General features: G+C 40.7%; 1 protein-coding gene across 1 annotated transcript in view; it reads right to left on the bottom strand.

The window, feature by feature from the left end:
* The window catches only part of LOC117429165 (activating signal cointegrator 1-like), a 40626-nt gene extending 22326 nt beyond the window's left edge, over positions 1-18300 (bottom strand). The window contains exons 1-11 of the mRNA XM_058998501.1: positions 18038-18300; positions 16644-16822; positions 15939-16075; positions 15587-15811; positions 14957-15035; positions 14637-14760; positions 13516-13731; positions 12830-12956; positions 12400-12593; positions 10318-10442; positions 9921-10012 (exon numbers count right to left, since the gene is read on the bottom strand). Of these exons, the coding sequence (XP_058854484.1) occupies positions 9921-10012; positions 10318-10442; positions 12400-12593; positions 12830-12956; positions 13516-13731; positions 14637-14760; positions 14957-15035; positions 15587-15811; positions 15939-16075; positions 16644-16822; positions 18038-18117 (1578 nt within the window). The 5' untranslated portion in view covers positions 18118-18300. The remainder of the gene's footprint in view (positions 1-9920; positions 10013-10317; positions 10443-12399; positions 12594-12829; positions 12957-13515; positions 13732-14636; positions 14761-14956; positions 15036-15586; positions 15812-15938; positions 16076-16643; positions 16823-18037) is intronic.
* Between the last annotated feature and the right edge of the window lie 1379 nt (positions 18301-19679).

The following is a 19679-nucleotide window of genomic DNA, read 5'->3' as shown; positions in this document are numbered from 1 at the left end:
GACTGAGAGGAGATTATGAAATATTTTAGCAAGGAATAAATACAGTAACCCTAATCCGGCAGTGCTTGGGAATGGAAAATTGTGCTGGAATATATAGTGTGCTGCCTTACAGAGGTACTGGAATACCTAAAAAAAATAAAATAAAAAAGGTATGAATGACAAAATTATCTGAACACTTTCAAAAACTGGTATTCATTTTACTTTCTCCATTAATATTTTACTGTACCATATCCGTGGGACATTTGCACATTTACATGTTTGATCATAAACTTAGAAAATAAAAATCACATGACTTTGTGCCAGACTGCACAGTTAGTTTTCCATTCATTTTAGGAAGACAAGACTCACAAATCATGCAGGATTCTAGAATAGATAGGTTCTGGATTGGAGAGGGTATCACACCATTAATTTCAATAGGGATTATGCCGAATTATACAGAATGTGGGATGCTGGATGAGGCACATTTTACTGTGGGGAGTTTGATTCATGTAAATGGATGATTAGGTAGAATGAATATTTTTCCAGTGCAATTTATTACTCCTTTTACCTAAACTTAGTTTGATTCTGGACTAAAAAGATTTATAAAAACTGCTGAACTACATTAAATTCTGATTTGTAAGGCAATTTGGTGGGGCACAAGGCTTAGTACTAGAACATTTAAATAGGTGTTTCCTTAAAACACTGCTATTTTAGGACCTATTAGTGGTATATGTATAGGCTTTGTGTGTTTAGTTATTCAGTATTGATAACTATAGATCATTTAGGTGTTGGATAATCATTACTGTTTTAGTTGACAATCAACTAGAAATTAAAAAGATTAGCTCTCTTTTTGTGCCCTTTTTAAAATAATGATGTTCACTGCTTTCCCCCCGTAATAGTGGAGACTGAATTTATCTCCCAGAACATCTTTTTGGACATATCCAGGGCATAGGTTGGAGAGATGAACTTTTTGGTAGCCGTGGGGCTCATCATTTTTAGATGACTGTCAGAAACACGTCCTGCAATAACACAATTATAGATCATATTTTAGTGCAATAAAAAAATCAAATGCACACAAAAAATGAGCGTTATTTTCGTAATAATAATCTCACGGAGTGCATATATGAAATCCACAGAGTCTGTACAGTACAGTTTATACACTGATAATGTTGAAGTGCTCTGTAGGGCTGCGGTTCTACTTTTCATTTCTCATTTGGTATTGTTCTGGCTTTTTGTCTTTTTTTGTCTTGTCTTTTTTCAGGCACAGATGATACCATTCATCTATATGACAACTGGAACCTGCCTGGCAGGCTGGTTTCTCTGTGATCTCATCCCTTCAGTTAATGCTGGATTGTGATGCAAATAAAATACATAAATGTCATTCGGATTAAGACAGCGCATTAATCCACTGCACCACCAGCTAACCCATTAATAATGTGTTCCCTCTGCAGAAACAGCCGCTCTTCAGAACACACAGCTTATTCAAGATCTACTCTTTTGTAGGAAAAATCGACACTGCGATCTGAATGCCAATTTTGTTCTCACTAAGAGCTGTGTGGAACAGATTGCTGTACCATGGGACTGATATAGGAGAACGCTTTGTACTGCACTAGAAACTGCTTCAGGCTCTTCAATGAAAAGAGATTTATTTCTATATATATATATACTGTATATATACACACATACACACATATAGTACTTGCTCTAGTTCTTGATTTGAGTTTAAAATGTCTTTTGAACATTTAATTTTCTTGTTTTGAAGTACAGAATTCATTAATATTTTTGAAAACTAATAGAAAGTTGTCAACTCATCACTTTCATTTGCACATCTGTGCCTTTATTGCGAATGTTATGCCAGCTCACCCGACGCCTCTCTCCCTAATAACAACATGCTGTAGCACAATAGGGTAGGCGTTAAATAAATGTACTGTAAATCATTCGACAATGGTTTCAAACCATCTTTTTTGTGCCCACTGTTCATTTCAATTCACTCTTGCTGTTGTACAGTTGCCTTTCCACTTTATGGAAGTACAAAGCATATACAAAAAAAAAAAAAAAATCAATAAAATAAACACACAACATTACAAAATTTGAAATGAAAACAAAAAGTTACTACATTTTCCTAATAGATCTGAAGATTTTATACTGTTTATTAAACTGTAACAAAAATCAAAAGCTATCAATACCTGAATTTAGATATAGTTCATCTTATCAAATATTGAAATCTATTATCATTATCATATTGATAAACACAGCCATAACACAGTTCCGAATAATTAATTTTTTACCTGTTGCGGGTGTTCTGTGTGGATTTCTGGTCATTATTTGCCATGCTATTACTAACATAAATCTGCTCCTGAAAAGACTCCTCAATGTGTATCGCATGGTAGTGTGGTGGGGAAACAAATCAGCACCTATTAACCTAATATTCGGCTTTTCAGGCAACCCACTATTTTTTAAAACATATTTTACAATATGTGACAAAGGCTTCACTATCAGAGGAGACAGAAACCAAGTTATGATACAGTAAACTAAAATTAAAATATAGTGTTGCCTACCACAGTCTTGCTCAACTTGGAAACAGTCTAACCAACGTTTTATTAAGACCATATCAGTCCATTTACTGGTTGGAATTGACAGACTTCATTCCATCATGTTTAAATTGTTTTTTTGGCAATAGGGCCGGATATGTGAGAGAGAGAGAGAGAGAGCGAGAGCGAGAGCGAGAGAGAGAGAGAGCGAGAGAGGTGTAAATGTACCTTGATCCTGCTTTTATTTCTTTGCTGATCTCTGCAATGCCTTTAAATCTATCTGCAGTAACCTAGTCTACCACTGTAACAACTACTGCAAGCTATGTGGCCCTGGGGCATAAAAACATTGCAAGCTCCACGGCTCTCTGAACCTCTACTTAATGATGGTGTAAGGGGAGGCTGACACATTCCTTTACTTCGTGGCCAGCAAATACATAACGAGGTCTCTCTGAAAAATAAATTATTTACAGTGACAGGCACACTGAGTCTCTGGAGCTGGGGATGAAATAATGAAAAAGGCAATAAGAAGTCTGAGCATGCATGGCTGAGATTCATTGGGAAAACATCACAAAAAAATGCGGCAGCACTTTCGGGTTTGGCTGTAATCCAAAGCTTCAGTGCTTGGAAAATATATTGCATTACCCACAGAACAAAACACAAACATATCAGCTGGCCCCTTCAGCAGGCTTGCTAAAGAGACTGCTAGCTATTACAAATCTAGCCTCCAAGACTAGCGCAGCTTTGCAATGGTTAAATGAATCCTATTTCAAAGGGAATCAGGTAGAATGCAACAAAAGGGGGATTAATAGAATCGATTCAAATTAACGGCTAAATTACACCCGACTAAAAAGAAGATCCCGTTTTTCCCCCTCAGAAAGAGCCGTCTGTTTTGAGCAGATTACAATTAAATACAAGCTGGAACACAAAAACCAGAGCCACATGTACTTATCTGCTTGTTTGAGTTTTCATTTGTGTAGTGTGTGGTTTCCCTAAAACAGCTCTTGCACATTTCTCTACTTGAAGACTGTGAGTAGGCAGGCAAGATCATTTCCTGGCATTTTGCGATGGAAAAAAAAAAGTGTTTATCTGAGCAGGATATTGGGGCAAATAACTCTGTGGTGTTTCCTAAGTAAACTGTGTGATCTTTAAATCCATTTTAAAACTGAAATACTGAACCCCTGGCAATGCAGAGGAGCCCCCCACCCCGCTTTACATTTCTTTCTGGTAGGGTTGGAAAAACAATCGATTATCGTCATGTTATTGATCATTTGCTTAGTCTTGATTATTAAATTGCACAGAAAAATGTTTTATGGTCGATAACATTCTGATGCTCGTCTAAAACTAAAGGAGAAGCTGCACTGCTGTCGTTTCTGGGCTGCTGGCAGTTCCAGCTCAGGTTATCCTTGAGCAGGATTTGAACTCCTGACCGGTGCAATTGACAGAGCTCCAGTCCTGTCATGCCTGTAAATCTCCACCACAGGCAGCCTGTACACTGTGAGCGGGCGGGCGGGCGGGCGTGATGGATGGGACGGCGTCACAGCAGATGACATGAAGACCTTTACTGTTTAACAGCACAGCGGCTGCTGCTGCTGCTGCTGCTGCCACCTCTTTATAAAGCAACACTCATTCTTATTCAATAAGACAACCACAGGAAGAAGTGACATGCCCTGGGTTGGTTTTGTGCAAGTCTATGTTAAGGGTGAGCCCATACTTTAACACAGGGGTTCTCAAATGTTTGTTTTTTTACCAGTTCAGCTGCATTAGGCACTGCGGCCCACTACTAACACTTCTTAATAAAAATGACAAATTAAAAGCACTTTTAAACCTGTAACACTGTAAATAAACCTAATCTACATTGTTTTTTGTTTTTTTTTATTTGAAAATGAAAAACACAACAGTCTATAGCTCATTGGGCACATACATAGTGTTATTTACATTTTAAATATTGAGCATATAGCTTTGTCGATTGTTGTTTGAGTAGTATTGTTCCTTGGGATAACAAAATACTGAGCTCAAGTCATGGGTTACGCCATAGGCTGCGCGTGAGTTTTTCATTTGGGGAGGTTATTCCACACTTTTCCCCCTGAACCCAATGATGTACAGTAAGATACATACACATTATATATATAATTAAGACTTGAATTTTTTTTTTATTACTCTGTTACTAGTGAGTCTGAATACTAAGTTTCATTCATTGTGTTGAGTTTGAAAAATAAAAAAGCAAATTAGAATACCAGCAAGGATAAAACCTTTAAATCCGTTAACCTGTTCTGCAGTCCTACAGTACCTACACCAATTTCAAACACCATTTCCATCACTTCACACCAATTTAAATCAATTATTAATACTGACTACTAAGCTTCTAAACACACACTATCATACTTGTAATCAAGGGGCATTCAACGTATTTCATAAGGTATATTTGCAAAAAAATAACTGCACTCTTACTGTAAACCTTCGAATATCCATATGGGGCTCAGATCGGTGGGAAGAATGGACATTAAACCAGCCAAGCATTGTCTCCTCGAATGACATTGAAAACTAAATCCTGTATCTGTACTACAGTGTTGATTTTGATATCCCAGCTGCCCTAGCAGTCTGACGGTTGCGCAGTTAGAAAAGCAGAAATATGTTCGTTAGACCTGCTTTGCGCGCTTGCAGGGAAAAAAAAAACCTCTCACAAATATTTTTTGTGTTGGTCAGAACAATTTCTTGTGTGGGTTTGGGCAATTTATTTTGGGCAGGCTTAGCCTCCCCAAGCCTCTTACATGCGCCACCTACAGGTCACGCTTTATATTAAGGGCCAATTTTTGGTTTATTAACTGTTAACAAACAGCTAATAAACATGTTAAAGTACATTATTTTCTGTTAACTGTTAGTTAATAATATGTAATAGGCCAGTTAAAACTGCAAATACCAGAGCCCTATGAATGATCAATACCCAGTCGATCATATACTTGAAATTGGTTACTGTACTAATGTTTAGCAAATTAAAATCAGGTTTTTATTAACCCTAACCCAAAAATTAAAAGCTAATAAACTAAAAAAAACAGCCCTTAAAATAAAGCATGACCAAGTCATGTGATTTCATAAAACCGCCAGGTGCTCAGTGTTTGGTATTTGAGTTGAGTTAAAATTGCCAAAATGAGTTGATTAAGAATCTGTATAAATAGCCGTTTGAAAAGACATGATTTTAATTAACGCAAGAACAGCGATTACAATTGCACGACTTCAAGAAAACAATGTCGAGGTCTTGCCGTTGCCAGCTTTTTCTCCTGACCGGAGTCCAACAGAACATCTGTGGGACCGAATCGCCAGTGCCATCCACAGGAGACAACCCCTTCCTACACAACCTTCGCCAGCTGGCTGCAGCTGCACAGGAAGAGTGATGGAACATCCGACAGCAGTCTATCCAGAGGCTGATCAGACCTATGCATCAATACTGTCAGGATTATGTTAATGCTCAGGGAGGTCATACCCGACACTAACTTTGTAATGTTTTCATTTTGACAGTGTGTCACATTTCACACTGAAAACTTATCATGATTCTTTGATCTGTATTTTTGTTCACATTTTCTGTGATTTTGTTTGATATCTATGTTTAAAATATTTGATTAAATCCATTAGACCTGAGTGTTGCGTTTCTTTTGTGCATCAGTATACAGAGAAAGTCGTTGCTGCCACGGCCCACAGTTTGGAAGCCCCTGCTGGAACTATTTTACTCAAATCTGATGGACAGTGTAAAGACACACAAAGAGCACCATTTTCACACACATTCTCTCTCATTATGTTTTATTCAGTTGTCAACTGCTGTCCACATTACCCCGGAATCACGTTTAATGACCCCTCCTTCTTGTAAAATAAACACAAACCAGCAAATACTTTACGCCTTGTATTGGCAGGCTTTCTTGTGAGCCTCAATTGCGAGTTACCTGCACAACATATATGTGTGTTTACACACTAAAAGCTGGATCTGCTATGGAACAGGAGCCCACAAAAAAGAGGATGACAGAAAACACCACATACACTTCTGTGGCAATGCGCCCGCCCCTGTGTGCATTTATATGTTGTATGTTGCGTGCGTGTGTTAATGTTGGTGTATAGAGATTGGTACACGGGATATAAACGGGTCTGTGTTTCACGTGTGTTTAAAGTGTATAATTATATTTAGGCACGAGGATGGCACATCACTTCACGTGCAGATAAAATGTGTATAATGTGTGGCACGGGGTTGCACGTAATGAATTCACGTGCTGGGATTCAAGTGAGTAATTAATTAGTAATTGAATCCCAGCACAACAGTATATATAGATGCACGTTTTAGTCACTGGTGGTTGGTGTTCGGTGAGTGGAGAACGGGAGAGAGAGAAGGAGAAAATAAAACAAAGTAAGAACGTAAATTAGTTGTATCTGCTCACCGTGTTTTGTTCGTCTGTCTGTGCACTGTTTAGTTCGTTTCGTTTGTCTATTTATTTTGGCGCCGTGCCGTGTCCCGTGTTTTCTGTTTAAACCTTTTATTTTGTCATTAAACGCTGGGTGCAGCCATTGCACTCAGCATTTCTCATCACCATCACCGTCTCTGTGTATTCCTTTTCTGGTCTGACGCCACCCACTCTGGCCGTCTTTGTGACAACTTCACATCACTGAAGAAATCAAGCTGGATAGCACCTGGAATTCCTGCGTCGTACAGCAAGCACATGCGGGGCAGGGATTGGAAGTAAAACATATTCAAGATCACAAGCACAACACATGTAGGTTTCTTGATTTCCCTTTCGTAATTATGCTGGCAGGACCAACAGGCTGCGATTTATAAAACTACTTAAAATACGTACCAAGGGCTCGCAATAAACAATAAGCTAAAGCAAGGGGTGTAGTGAGGGGGCGTGATTGATGTTCTCTCCACTCACTTAAGTGTTTCCTGGATGTAGCCAGGAGGTGCTGCAATTGCTTTATGTTTTGAATCAAGTGCTGTGAAGTAATATATTAAAGAGGTTTTTTTATTTTTTTGACATTTGCTATACAGACGGACATCCCCAACTAGAATTTTTGTTCACCCCCTTTTGTCGTATCATGGTACTTGGCCCGAGTTTGGTAGCCATCGCTCTAACTCACTTCTAGTATGCATTCATGAAAACTCACCCTATTAGAAGCACTAAATGAATCAATTTGTGGGCCACAGGGAATGGTGTGGTTTGCAGGAGTACAAAGCAGATTCCCCAAGGTGCTGTACAAACAAACACAGGAGCAGCGCTGCAGAGAATCAAGCCTCCAGCAGAACTGAAAGCACGGCTCTTATATGGAACAAAAACAGGATCTGTATGTCATTACCAGGATGAGTCACAAATACAAACTGCATACCACCATGTAGGAAAAACAAAAGGAACGTCTTACTAAAACATCAGCAGCTTTCTCTTGTTTCCTTGTTGTTTTCAATGCATTCCTAGCGCTCCTAATTCAGACTGAATAAATATACCCATCTCCTGAGAAGGGTACAAATAAGAATTCTCCTCTGGTGTAATTTACATGGACAGCATATACAGTAGCTTACTGTAAAAAAAAATATCCAAGCAAATGTCCAGTCAAATTCAGGCAAATGGTTCTCTTTTTATCACAACCGATGAAAAGATCATGCAAAGTAGGTTACAGCAAGCTCAAAACTGAACCAAGCATAAGTGGTAAGGATGTGTAACCAAGTATGATCACTATTCCATGAGCGGTTTTCAAGATCAAGAGAATTGTAAAAATCATTCGGTCATATACCCTGTCATCAGGTATATGCATCCCCCACGGCTCTTACACAGAAGAGCACAAAGCTAACACTCACTGCAGGTTTAATCACAGCACAGATACCATCGTATTTCCACTGGAAAGCTCTCTGAACTAATGGGAAACACAAGCCTTTCATTACATGCATTCTGCCTCTGTTAAAAGCATCAATCACGCTGCAGACACAAATCAAAACTCCCAAAGCCAGACCTGAAAAAGAAATCAGGATAGGAGGACGGTGTCTAACAGACCACTCTTGTGACAGCAAAGACATGAAAGCAGTTTAACAGGATGTAAGAGGAAGATTAGGGAAGACTCAGCCCGGCACTGGAGATAATTGATTTATTATGAATTAGTTCAAGGAGGAAGAATCACTCTCTCTTCTAAGCTTCACTCAGAAGAGTGACAGAACAATTCAGCACCATTACTACACATCTCCTCGGCGGACTTTAGTTGCTGTGTTAAATAGGACTGTTTGTTTCTGTTTAATTTCCTAAACGTTTTAATTTTAAACTTAAACGTACTGGGAATCAGAAAAGCCATCATAAGTAGTATTGCATTACTTTTTATAAATAACTGCAACTTGTATTTGTGTATAAGACTGTACTGTATGTGTACAGCATTTAATTGTACACGGATAAGGCAGTGAGGAAATCTTGAATATGAAACACTGTACACTTGCAACAATGTATAACACTAAAGCTATATTTGCCCTGCTTATTTCTGACAACCTGGGCTAAATTCATTGACACTTGCCTGACATTTAAAAATGTAAATTCTAAACTGTTAACACCCTTAGGTTTTAAATGCATCAACAGCACTGTTTAAATACTCCATAGATTTTTTTGGTTTTTTTTAAGTGCTCACAGCAATGCAATAAAGATTAATTCACCAAACTCACTTGACCTGAACACAGGCCTCCACAGGTGAATCGCATGAGAGGATTATGAAAGCATTTAAAAACATTCCAATTGCTTATTTATGGAATACTGCACCTCTAGTGGTGGGAAAATAAACAACACTGAGTGAAATATTATTCAACAATGCAATCGAACTGAAGGGAATGGTGGAATGCTAGATTAAAAGCAGGGGAGCCCAAAAAAGGGGCTTCAAACATACAAAGGGACTGCGCTGGGACTAAACAAAGAGAAACTTGTGTTAGAAAAGATGGCCCACAAACCCTTGGCTTGGGTTTGTTGGAAAGTGTCTTTTCAGTCCGAGAGGACAGAACTCTGAGGAGGGGCTTCCTCCATTTGTTGGTGAGGATACAGAAATCTCATGTGATTGAGAAAAGGGTACCACGGTGGGTGTCAAGTGCACGTCACAGAAGAGCTGTGTAACTAACGACCCACCTGGGGAGAACTGTGGGGCTGCAAGTGGTACAATTACATCCAATCTCTTTATTCTCCTACATAAATAAGGTTAGTATCATGGGAAAGCTTATTTCAAGGGCTTTATAACAAAAAATAATTAACGTTGGTCATTCGCTTTAAGGGTTGCGCAACCCCACTTGGTATGCTTGAGCCTCATGATCCATGTACCCTGTATTTGGCTGCAGCCTCATGACCCATGTACTCTGTATAGAGCTGCAGCCTCTTTGTTTAAGGGCTGTGTTTAAGGCTTTGTAAAACAGCTTGCACTGACCTGTTCTCTGAACTGCTCCTGTGACAGACAGTCTGCCATATTCACACACCCGAGAAGGCATCCTGTAGGGTACTCTTTGGGAAATTCAGGGACTGGAAAAAAGAACAAATACGGTCACATACGCACAGTAGGCCCGTTATAAAAGCAAGGCAATTCGCTCTTCTCTGACAAAGATCCAACGTTAAGCAAGCAAATCTTGAACAGCAACACTTTAAATGGATTATGTATGTTTTTTTAAAGGGGTTGAAATGGTGGGCCAGTACAAAACCAGTCCCACAATCATACACACAAACCTTTTAAAAAAATACAAATCTGCTCAATTTGTAAACTAGGGTTGGGATGATAATCGATCACTGTGCTGTTACACTATACTGCATCAGATCCTGTTCTGGTTTACCTCTTTTGTACATTGTCCTGTAAGAGGCTTCAACCTGGGAGATCTCCTGTGGAGTGGGCCTCTTCCCTGCGGCTGCGATCCACAGACGACCCCTGTGTGACGAGTACCAGGTCCTGCCTTCCACCCTGCCACGAATCACACAAAACATACAGGCTTATCACTTCCACAAACCTGCAGGCTTGTTAGGAGAGGTTCTTCCATATATCCCCAGATTCTGATCAATACCTTAAGTGAAGAATGTTCCATCACAGCTAGAAGCGCTAGATAGACATAAAACTACAGTGTGACACACTAAGAGGGTCACATAGAAATAATCAGTGAGTGAGGAGATAAACACTGAGGAACAAAACGAATGCTACCCATTTAGAACCACTGTGTGTCCTCTCTTTACACTAATTGTGTGGGTGTTCCACATTTCAACAGCCAGTAGCAGTGACATCACAATAGTAATAGTAATATAAAGGCACCTCTATCTACCACATCTCCAGGGGTTCTTAATACTAGTATGCAATGGTTTTACAATCAATTCCCATTAAAGACGAATTTCAAGAAACCAGAAAAAAAACAGCAGTAGAAATAAAAGAAAATGATGTCTGTCTCTAAGTACACCAGCTGAAAACAGTCCTTCCTCTTATCCAAGTGCATTAGTATTGATTTGTACCTGCTGATGCTCCAAATATAATTCCATCTAATTGTTAAAAAGTAAAAGGAAAGTGAATCTGTATTCAAGCGTGTTTTACTTTAAGTTTCTATTATGTTAAGACATGGACCTTGTTAAAAACATGTATTGAGGGAATTTGAGTTATCCGAGTTCAATGAAAACTAGCCTGTATTCAATGTGAAAAGAAAAGAAATTGCTAATGTTACATGAGGAATAGCGTACACCTAACTGTGTACAATACGTCTGTGTTACAAATTCACTTGGGTGTTTCGGAGGGTTGAGTTGGATGCTTTCTGAGGGCCGTCAGTCTACACTGCCTAACATCCCACGGAGGGCATGTGGCTGAAGTCATTTCTGACAAAATGTATGTTGCTTATTGTTTTCCTAAGAGTACTTGTGTTACTCTGCTCTTCCAAAAATGTCTTCCCGTCTTCTGCAGATAACCCTTTAAATCTGCAGGGCTTTGTTGTTTGTTTTAGTATTGACTGTGTTTTGTTGTGCTCATGTACTGCTGGTAGAGTGTTCAGAAATTGAGCCCAACAGTTCATCATCAGCCTTGTTATACACAGGCAATCTTCTTATGCGTGTATCATAAAGCTATTAACTACTAGCAACACAGGCATTTGCTACTAACACAAAAAAAATGTTCCTAAGACCTTGATAGATCTGTCAAAGTTGTGTGCGCGAGAGGGCAGGAGCGGTTCAGAGAGGGCAGGAGCGGTTCAGAGAGGGCAGGAGCGGTTCAGAGAGGGCAGGAGCGGTTCAGAGAGGGCAGGAGCGGTTCAGAGAGGGCAGGAGCGGTTCAGAGAGGGCAGGAGCGGTTCAGAGAGGGCAGGGGCGGTTCAGAGAGGGCAGGGGCGGTTCAGAGAGGGCAGGGGCGGTTCAGAGAGGGCAGGGGCGGTTCAGAGAGGGCAGGGGCGGTTCAGAGAGGGCCGGAGCGGGGAAGAGAGGGCCGGGGCGGGGAAGAGAGGGCCGGGGCGGGGAAGAGAGGGCCGGGGCGGGGAAGAGAGGGCCGGGGCGGGGAAGAGAGGGCCGGGGCGGGGAAGAGAGGGCCGGGGCGGGGAAGAGAGGGCCGGAGCGGTGAAGAGAGGGCCGGAGCGGTGAAGAGAGGGCAGGAGCGGTGAAGAGAGGGCCGGAGCGGTGAAGAGAGGGCCGGAGCGGTGAAGAGAGGGCAGGAGCGGTGAAGAGAGGGCAGGAGCGGTGAAGAGAGGGCAGGAGCAGTGAAGAGAGGGCAGGAGCGGTGAAGAGAGGGCAGGAACGGTGAAGAGAGGGCAGGAGCGGTGAAGAGAGGGCAGGAGCAGTGAAGAGAGGGCAGGAGCGGTGAAGAGAGGGCAGGAGCGGTGAAGAGAGGGCAGGAGCGGTGAAGAGAGGGCAGGAACGGTGAAGAGAGGGCAGGAGCGGTGAAGAGGGCGGGACTCTACCTCTTGATTCCCTTGATAAGCAGGGAAGCCCAGGGCTGGTGCATGCTGAGACACCAGCCGTCGTCAGCGATCTCCTGCAGCTCCTTGTCCTGGATCCTCAGCCGGGTGCGCTCAGCGCTGGGGTTACTCTGAGAGCCCTTCAGCTGAGAGCTCTGTGGCTTCCTGAGGGGCGCGGGGTCGTTCAGGTCCACCCACTGCAGAACAAAGCAAAGCACGGGTCACTGAACACACAATCAGAGTGTTAAGTTCAGAAAGAGGACCTTAGAATAACTAATGAAATACATATAAATAGTCAGATGTTATGTGCAATGCTATGGGACAGACATACATGATGTAAAAACGTATAGTGAGGTTATAATTTTTACATGAACACAGGTTTCTGTTCATCTGTTAAGCATCTGCCTTTATACTGTGCACTGTAGATACCTACCACTGGTGCAGCCTGAATAATATTGGGGTTAACCAGCTCTCGCAGGTGCTGTCGAGAGCCGCGGTCAGCTGGCTTGGAGCTCTGTCCCAGGGACCCAGTGTTCAGAGCATGGACCGTGTCATCAAACCTAGAAAGAGAGGGCACACTTCAAACATTGTGATGCATTCCACCAAGCATGACCGAGCGGCTCTGATTCACATCTATACAGAAAATACATTACAGATATACAGGGAGATTCATAAAAAATGCACTACAGTTAACCGTTTCACAAAGTTCCATGAAAACTGTATCCAACTGGATTTCATTTATCAAAACGGGTTTAATACAAACCATTACAATTGTTATTATTATTATTATTTATTTCTTAGCAGACACCCTTATCCAGGGAGACTTACAATTGTTAGAAGATATCACATTATACATTATACAGATATCACATTATTTTTACATACAATTACCCACTTATACAGTACGGTTTTTACTGGAGCAATCTAGGTAAAGTACCTTGCTCAAGGGTACAACAGCAGTGACCCCCACTGGGGATTGAACCCACGACCCTCCGGTCAAGAGTCCAGAGCCCTAACCACTACTTCATACTGCTGCCCAAATTGTGCTCAAAATATTAATGTTTTGCAGGTACAGTATGCGCTGCCTGCACCTCCATCCCTCTAGGTGGCGCTGCTCACTTGCTGTAGTACTCTGTCATCTTCTCCCCCTCCTCTAGGATCTGACGCCCAGCGAAGTCGAAGGTGATCTTCCTGCCCTGGCGGGAGGCATGGCGCAGCTCCCGGAGCTCCTCCCCTCGCTTCCTCAGAGCCTCGCGCTCTGCCTGCGACAGCCACTGATTGGAGTCCGCGGAGAAGTAATCCGATTCGTCATCGATCACCTTGGTGCGACGCACGCTGAGGGAGGAGGCGGGATTACTACACACTTCCCAGGAAGTTTTGGTACAGACTTGGGCAAAGGTTTTGATCACTATTGATATAAATAAGAACTGAAATGTGCTGAAACCAAACAGCACTACTAGTGTTGCATACAAAAAAAAAATCTTACTGCTTATTAGCATTAGTAACCTTATAATTGGTACCCCTTTTCACTGTGATTACAAGTCCCTTCTAGATAACAATATAAAAATGGTCTTATTAATAATATGAGTAATGGAATACAGTAGTGATCGTGAAGTAGGTTTATGTTTTTGTTGAAGCTTTTTAGCTCTCTTCTCAGCACCACTAAGTGACTTCTCTTTACATTGAATATACAGGATGCAATTACACTTAAAATAAAAGAAAAAAGAAAAACTTCTGCAGACAAGGTGATTTACTAATACTGTATTCCTTCAAATTTAAGACGCACTTTTTAAACCAACTTTTTCTTCTCAAAAACATACAGGCAACAATTTTCAAAAAAACTGAAGTCTGGGAGATGTCAAGTAATACAGAGGACTCCTCCAACTAAGAGGATGATGACTAGGAGAGATTTGTTGTTGTTACAGGCATGCTAATTTACCAATATACAATATGCTTTACCAATATGCCTAATAGACGAGTTTGTAGCATTGCAAAACACTGAGTATTCCTTTGTATAAATGGCTCATATGCGTAACTGAGGTTGTATCTTTGTAAATGTATCTTTATTTGAGGTTTTATTTGGGCTGCGTCTTAAATTCGAAGGAATCCAGTACTTCCATTGCCTTTCTGTGGCCAGTCAGTGTATAATGAACAGGAAAATGTTCCTATAATGACTATAGAGGTGGAAACAACTGTGAATATTAGCAGACATTATTAGGATTTTTCCCTCTGCTACCAACCTGTTCTTGTCAAACTCTAGAAGCTTGTCCTTGTGCTGGAGGGCCTTCTCCAGCCCTGCCTGCATGCGAGCCTCCTCGTGGGGCAGGACATCCTTCTCAGAGCCCTCACAGCCCCGTTCCACTCCTGACACACAACAAGGGCCACACATGTAAGGAAAACTACAATTCTAAAGGATGCTATACAGTTTTAATAACTAGAAGAGTCTGGTGAATATAGTGTTGTGCCAACAAGGGGTCAGCCAATTCATTTTGATCTTAACTACAACATATAATATTGCAAATACTGTTTTTTAAAGCTACAGGGCTCACGATTGACCTACCTGCCATGAGTTTCTTCCGAAGCTTCTGGCTTTTGTTGGAGTCCCGCTGCAGAATCTCCTGTTCTTCTTTAGTGCAAACCTTACAGTTCAAACATGAGAAAGTTTTCAATTAAAATCAAGCTTTTTTTTTTTTACGTGTTCTGTGGAGGGATAACAGATTGGGGAAGCACTGCTCTCAAGAGATGGCTTCTCATTAAAATCATTTTCATGTATTTGAACAGATGGATTTCTAAAAGAAAAATCAAACTGATAATGTAACAGAAAAAAACAAACAACTAAAGTACACATAGGAGCTCTTAAAATAACCGCACAAGGTATTTATTTGAAAATGTGTAACATCATTTTGTATGTTTTCTAAATACAGCCTTTAGGAAGGAAATATGTGTAAGTGAGCAATCTGATCCACAGCCAGATTTTACTGGATCATTTCATAGCACCGGGGAATCACCTTGGACACCTGTGGTAATCCTGGGATGTTTTTCCCCATTGAGGTATAGATTAAACATGTGAATCCCCCATGTAAAATGGACAATAAATGTTCCAACCCCACAGCACCACATTCCAGCAATGGAATGACTTTTTTGTATACTGCTATCTAGCACGCCTCCTGCCTAGAGCCACTAGACTCACCAGGCTGCCACAGAAGAGGCAGGGTCCCGAGCCCTCCTGCTCACAGACGATGCGGCCGCAGGTCAGGCAGTTGTTGATGAGCTTGTGTTTCTGTGCCAGGCACTCGCAGGGGTGGCGCCCTGGAAGAAGAATCGCCAGCTTGTCCTGGCCTTCCTTCGCATACAGACTCACAAACTTCTTCTTCTTAAAGGAGGAGGAGGAGGAGGCGGGGCTGCTTTCCTGTGCCTGAAATCAAATCATTTCAGGATTTGCACTTGTAGGATTACAATGTGTTGTTACATTGAAGTGGATTGAAACATTCTGCTTTTCTACTGGTCTGAGACTGAGACACTGAATGTTTATTAATGCGTACCTTGGCCAGATCTATGGGTGTCTTCACCTCATCTGGTCCAGGCGCTTGTTCTGTGTAGATCATGGTCTCCTGTTTGTTCCTCCCTTTCCGCTTGGATTTCTTTAGTGCATCGCAGCCCCTCATCGTCTCTGAAACCTCTGCTTAAAAGAAACAGCTTGCTTTAGATAAGGTAACACAATTTTTCCCCAGATCAAGCCAAGCAGAAATATTACCGGGTAAAAAAAATATATATATTTACTGATTCGTTAATGCTATTCTTATAGAATACTGCCTGGACGCTAAAATTGATCTTGGTAAATAGTTTGTGCTCCTTCTACTGAACAATTATATAAGAAATCAAAGATCTCAAAGAGCCATTCGCTCAATTGTCTGAATTTCTCAGAACTGGTCATATATATTTTATTATCTTCAAAACACTGGTATTATCCTGTTGGATGCAGTTCCCTTTAAAGTAATGCAAATATTGGAGGGATTGAATTAAAGTGCCCGATAACAAAGTAACAAGATATCACATGAAATATAGTTGTAAAACAAAAAAATAATTTAGGCACAAAAAGAATGTTCCTTTTGCAGAATTCTGATGGCTCTGCATTCACTGATAAAAATTTAAAAAAACTATTCCATTCTCCCTTACTATTTCACTACCTGCTAGCAGATACTGGCTCAATTCCTCTTTCTCTCAGCAGATATCTTAGACAGTCTAACCTGTGTCCATCTCCTCGTTTCTGCGGTACAGCTGGACGCTTTCCGGAGCTCGTTGGCGGGACCTTTGCCATCTCTCCAGAAGCTCATCAATAAACTGCCGCTTCTTTCCATCTGTCCCCTGGATCAAGTCTCCTACATACTCCTCAATCTCCTCTGCACTTTCAATGGATAAAATGTACCTGTGCAGTAGACATGTAATCAATCCCCTGTTAGAAGTCACAGCAGTGGTCAGAGATGCTCCCAGGCACAAGCTGGTTACAGCTTACAGTCCATGCATTCCATCACAGGTGTCTGATTGTTTGATCACTCTGGATCTGATATTGAATGTCTATTGAACCTCATTAATTATATATATTTTTTTATTTTCTCAACAACTTAGCCACAGCATTTGAAATCTGTACATTTGATGTAGAATTCGCCCTTAAACCATTGAGATAAACCAATAAATCTGTCATTCCACGTTAGATCAACCAGCAACACCTGCAAGAGCATCACATTTTGTTAAGTAAAACCTGTAAGAAACCAAGCAAAGCTGACGTTTGGGTAGTGCCTTCATCAGTGTTGAAGGAGGCACTAACTTAAAGGGTACATAAGGACCTTTTTAATTTATTGTGTTACATGTTCCCATGTGTTGTTACAACTGTTTAAGTAAGGTGTGTGTATTGTTTTAATTTTTTAATTTTTATTTTTACATTTTGACCACTTTTTTAAACTTTTAAATTGCCTGCCTCAAGATGGCTTCTCATGTACCCGCATGGACCTCTCAGAACTATATTTCCCATCATCCTCCAGCTCACATATGTAACTGAGATGGATTTACCAGTGAGCAGGAGGATGATGGGAAATGTAGTTCTGAGAGGTCCACGTGGTACTTATGTACCCTTTAATCACTTGTCAATTGACTTAGTTACTAAGTTCTACCTTAGAATTATGATTGAAAGTTTTGTAGTCATGGATAACAATACCATGTAAAGAGTCCTGTTAAAAATGCAGCTCATATATATATATATATATATATATATATATATATATATATATATATATATATAAACATTGACAGGTGAGAGCTGGTCTGTATCACAGGATTTTACCCATTACACGCGATGTACAGCATGCACTGAATTCCATTAACAAATATCAGCTACTTGAAATAATTTTTTTTTAAAAAAGTCTGAAAGAGACTGTATGAAATAATAACATATGCCTTTGTAAAGAGGTTCGGGGTACAGCGTTTTTGAAACCATCAACAATCAAACCAAACGAATTAAATACTTCGCATTAGGTATGACACACCCATTTTAGGCAAATGTATACATAACCCCACCAGCAAATCCTTATTGAGCGTCACTGTCCCGATCACTTGTATTAATTTATATTGCGTTTCATTTACTCACTGAATGATGTCATCACTGGCATCCAGTCCAAAGTTGTGAATCAGTTTATCCTGACACCAACGGAGTAGCGACTCCGACATTATCCTCCTGTGAAGTATCTCTACTGAAACTGAATTAAATCAAACGAGATGTCACTTAGCATTGCACAGTGCTTTTTCATTATCTATCAGAGAGGGTAGAAAGAAAAACATAACAGCTTTTCCGGGTACACGTGAATACCGTTCCCAACTGTCACCGTGCCCTCCAGGAAACACATAACTCGAGGACAATGGTTCCTAGTGACATTGCTAAAGGCGCAGATGTGTCAGAGTTACACATAAATAAATAAATAAATAAATAAATAAATAAATAAATAAACGACACTGTCTAGAGTAGTAAGAGCAGTAAGAGTACAATGAATATTTGGGGTACCATTCGTTGCTTTTTCAAATCATTAGCGTATATTTGTCGAGGAGACGAATATCTAGTCAGGGATACCAAGATATTTAGTATCAGAGTTTGGTCAAATAAGAACAATTGCTTCAAAATCTGACGTCGTTTGCATGTATCTATCAGTATTTGGAGTGTATGCACATTTAATTCCATTCCCACGCAGTTAATTGAAATCCCCCCTTTTACCACTAGAGGGAAATAAGCTTTACCGGTAAAGCCTTCAATGGCTCCAACCACTGTGCATTGGGAGTCTTTGCCATCCTAACATTCTGTGTGAGTGGTGGACGATTTTCTCAGAAGCAAATACTTTTCAAATCCTATTTTGCTAAGAAAAGCCAACTGCCTAACCTTTCTTTAACTTCAAGGGGCGCTTATTTTAAACCAAACAGTGACAGTAATGTAGGTTTCTGATGGCATGGCGACTACTTTTGTTTGTTTGTGTTTTCAGTGGTTATGGTAGAACCGTTCTTAGCCCTGTGTCAGTCTCTTCATATTGTTATCGGCTGTGCAAGTCATCTTGGATTGATCTTGTAATCCAACCCTCTGAGTTACAGGATAATATTACCTGGTGTAAATAGAGGATCCATGAATGTTCATAGCAATGTAGTTATTACACTAATTAGGATAAGATATTAATTTAATGTTAGTTTTGGTGAAGTCAACATATCCCTCCACCACACTATGAGCTCACTTCCTGTGCAGCATATAGGTATTAGAACTCCACACATCCAAGACTGTGAGGCTCAGGTGGGGGATCCTAATATCTGCTGCACAACAACTGAATGTAATATGCGATGGCAATACAGATTGGCTTCATGTGAGTCAAGGTGGAATTCAATTAAGAATGTTGCCATGTTAATATTAGAAAATGTGTTTCAAGCCTTGACTGTAACCCCATTCACATTAACGACTGTTTGGAAGAATGTCCAGCCGGTTACGGGCTGTGGTTAAAACAGTAATAATTCATTGATATTTAATCTGTGTGGAAACAGTAGCGAAGCAGGTGCTAGCAGTGCTCTAGCAACGGCTACTTGATCCACCTGAGCAGCTATGAGAGAGCAGGCCAGGGTGCCTCCTGCTGAGAAGTGTGTGTGTGGGGGGGGGTCCTACAGGAAGAGACTTTGCGTGGGTCCCTGTGACAGAACTGCTTGAACCAACACAGGCTGTAACTGCTGTACAAGTATGTGAATGTCATTTTATTATTAACCCT

This window comes from Acipenser ruthenus, chromosome 24, assembly GCF_902713425.1.
Source record: "Acipenser ruthenus chromosome 24, fAciRut3.2 maternal haplotype, whole genome shotgun sequence".
NCBI lineage: Eukaryota > Metazoa > Chordata > Actinopteri > Acipenseriformes > Acipenseridae > Acipenser > Acipenser ruthenus.
This window is presented reverse-complemented; position numbering and strand designations above follow the sequence as displayed.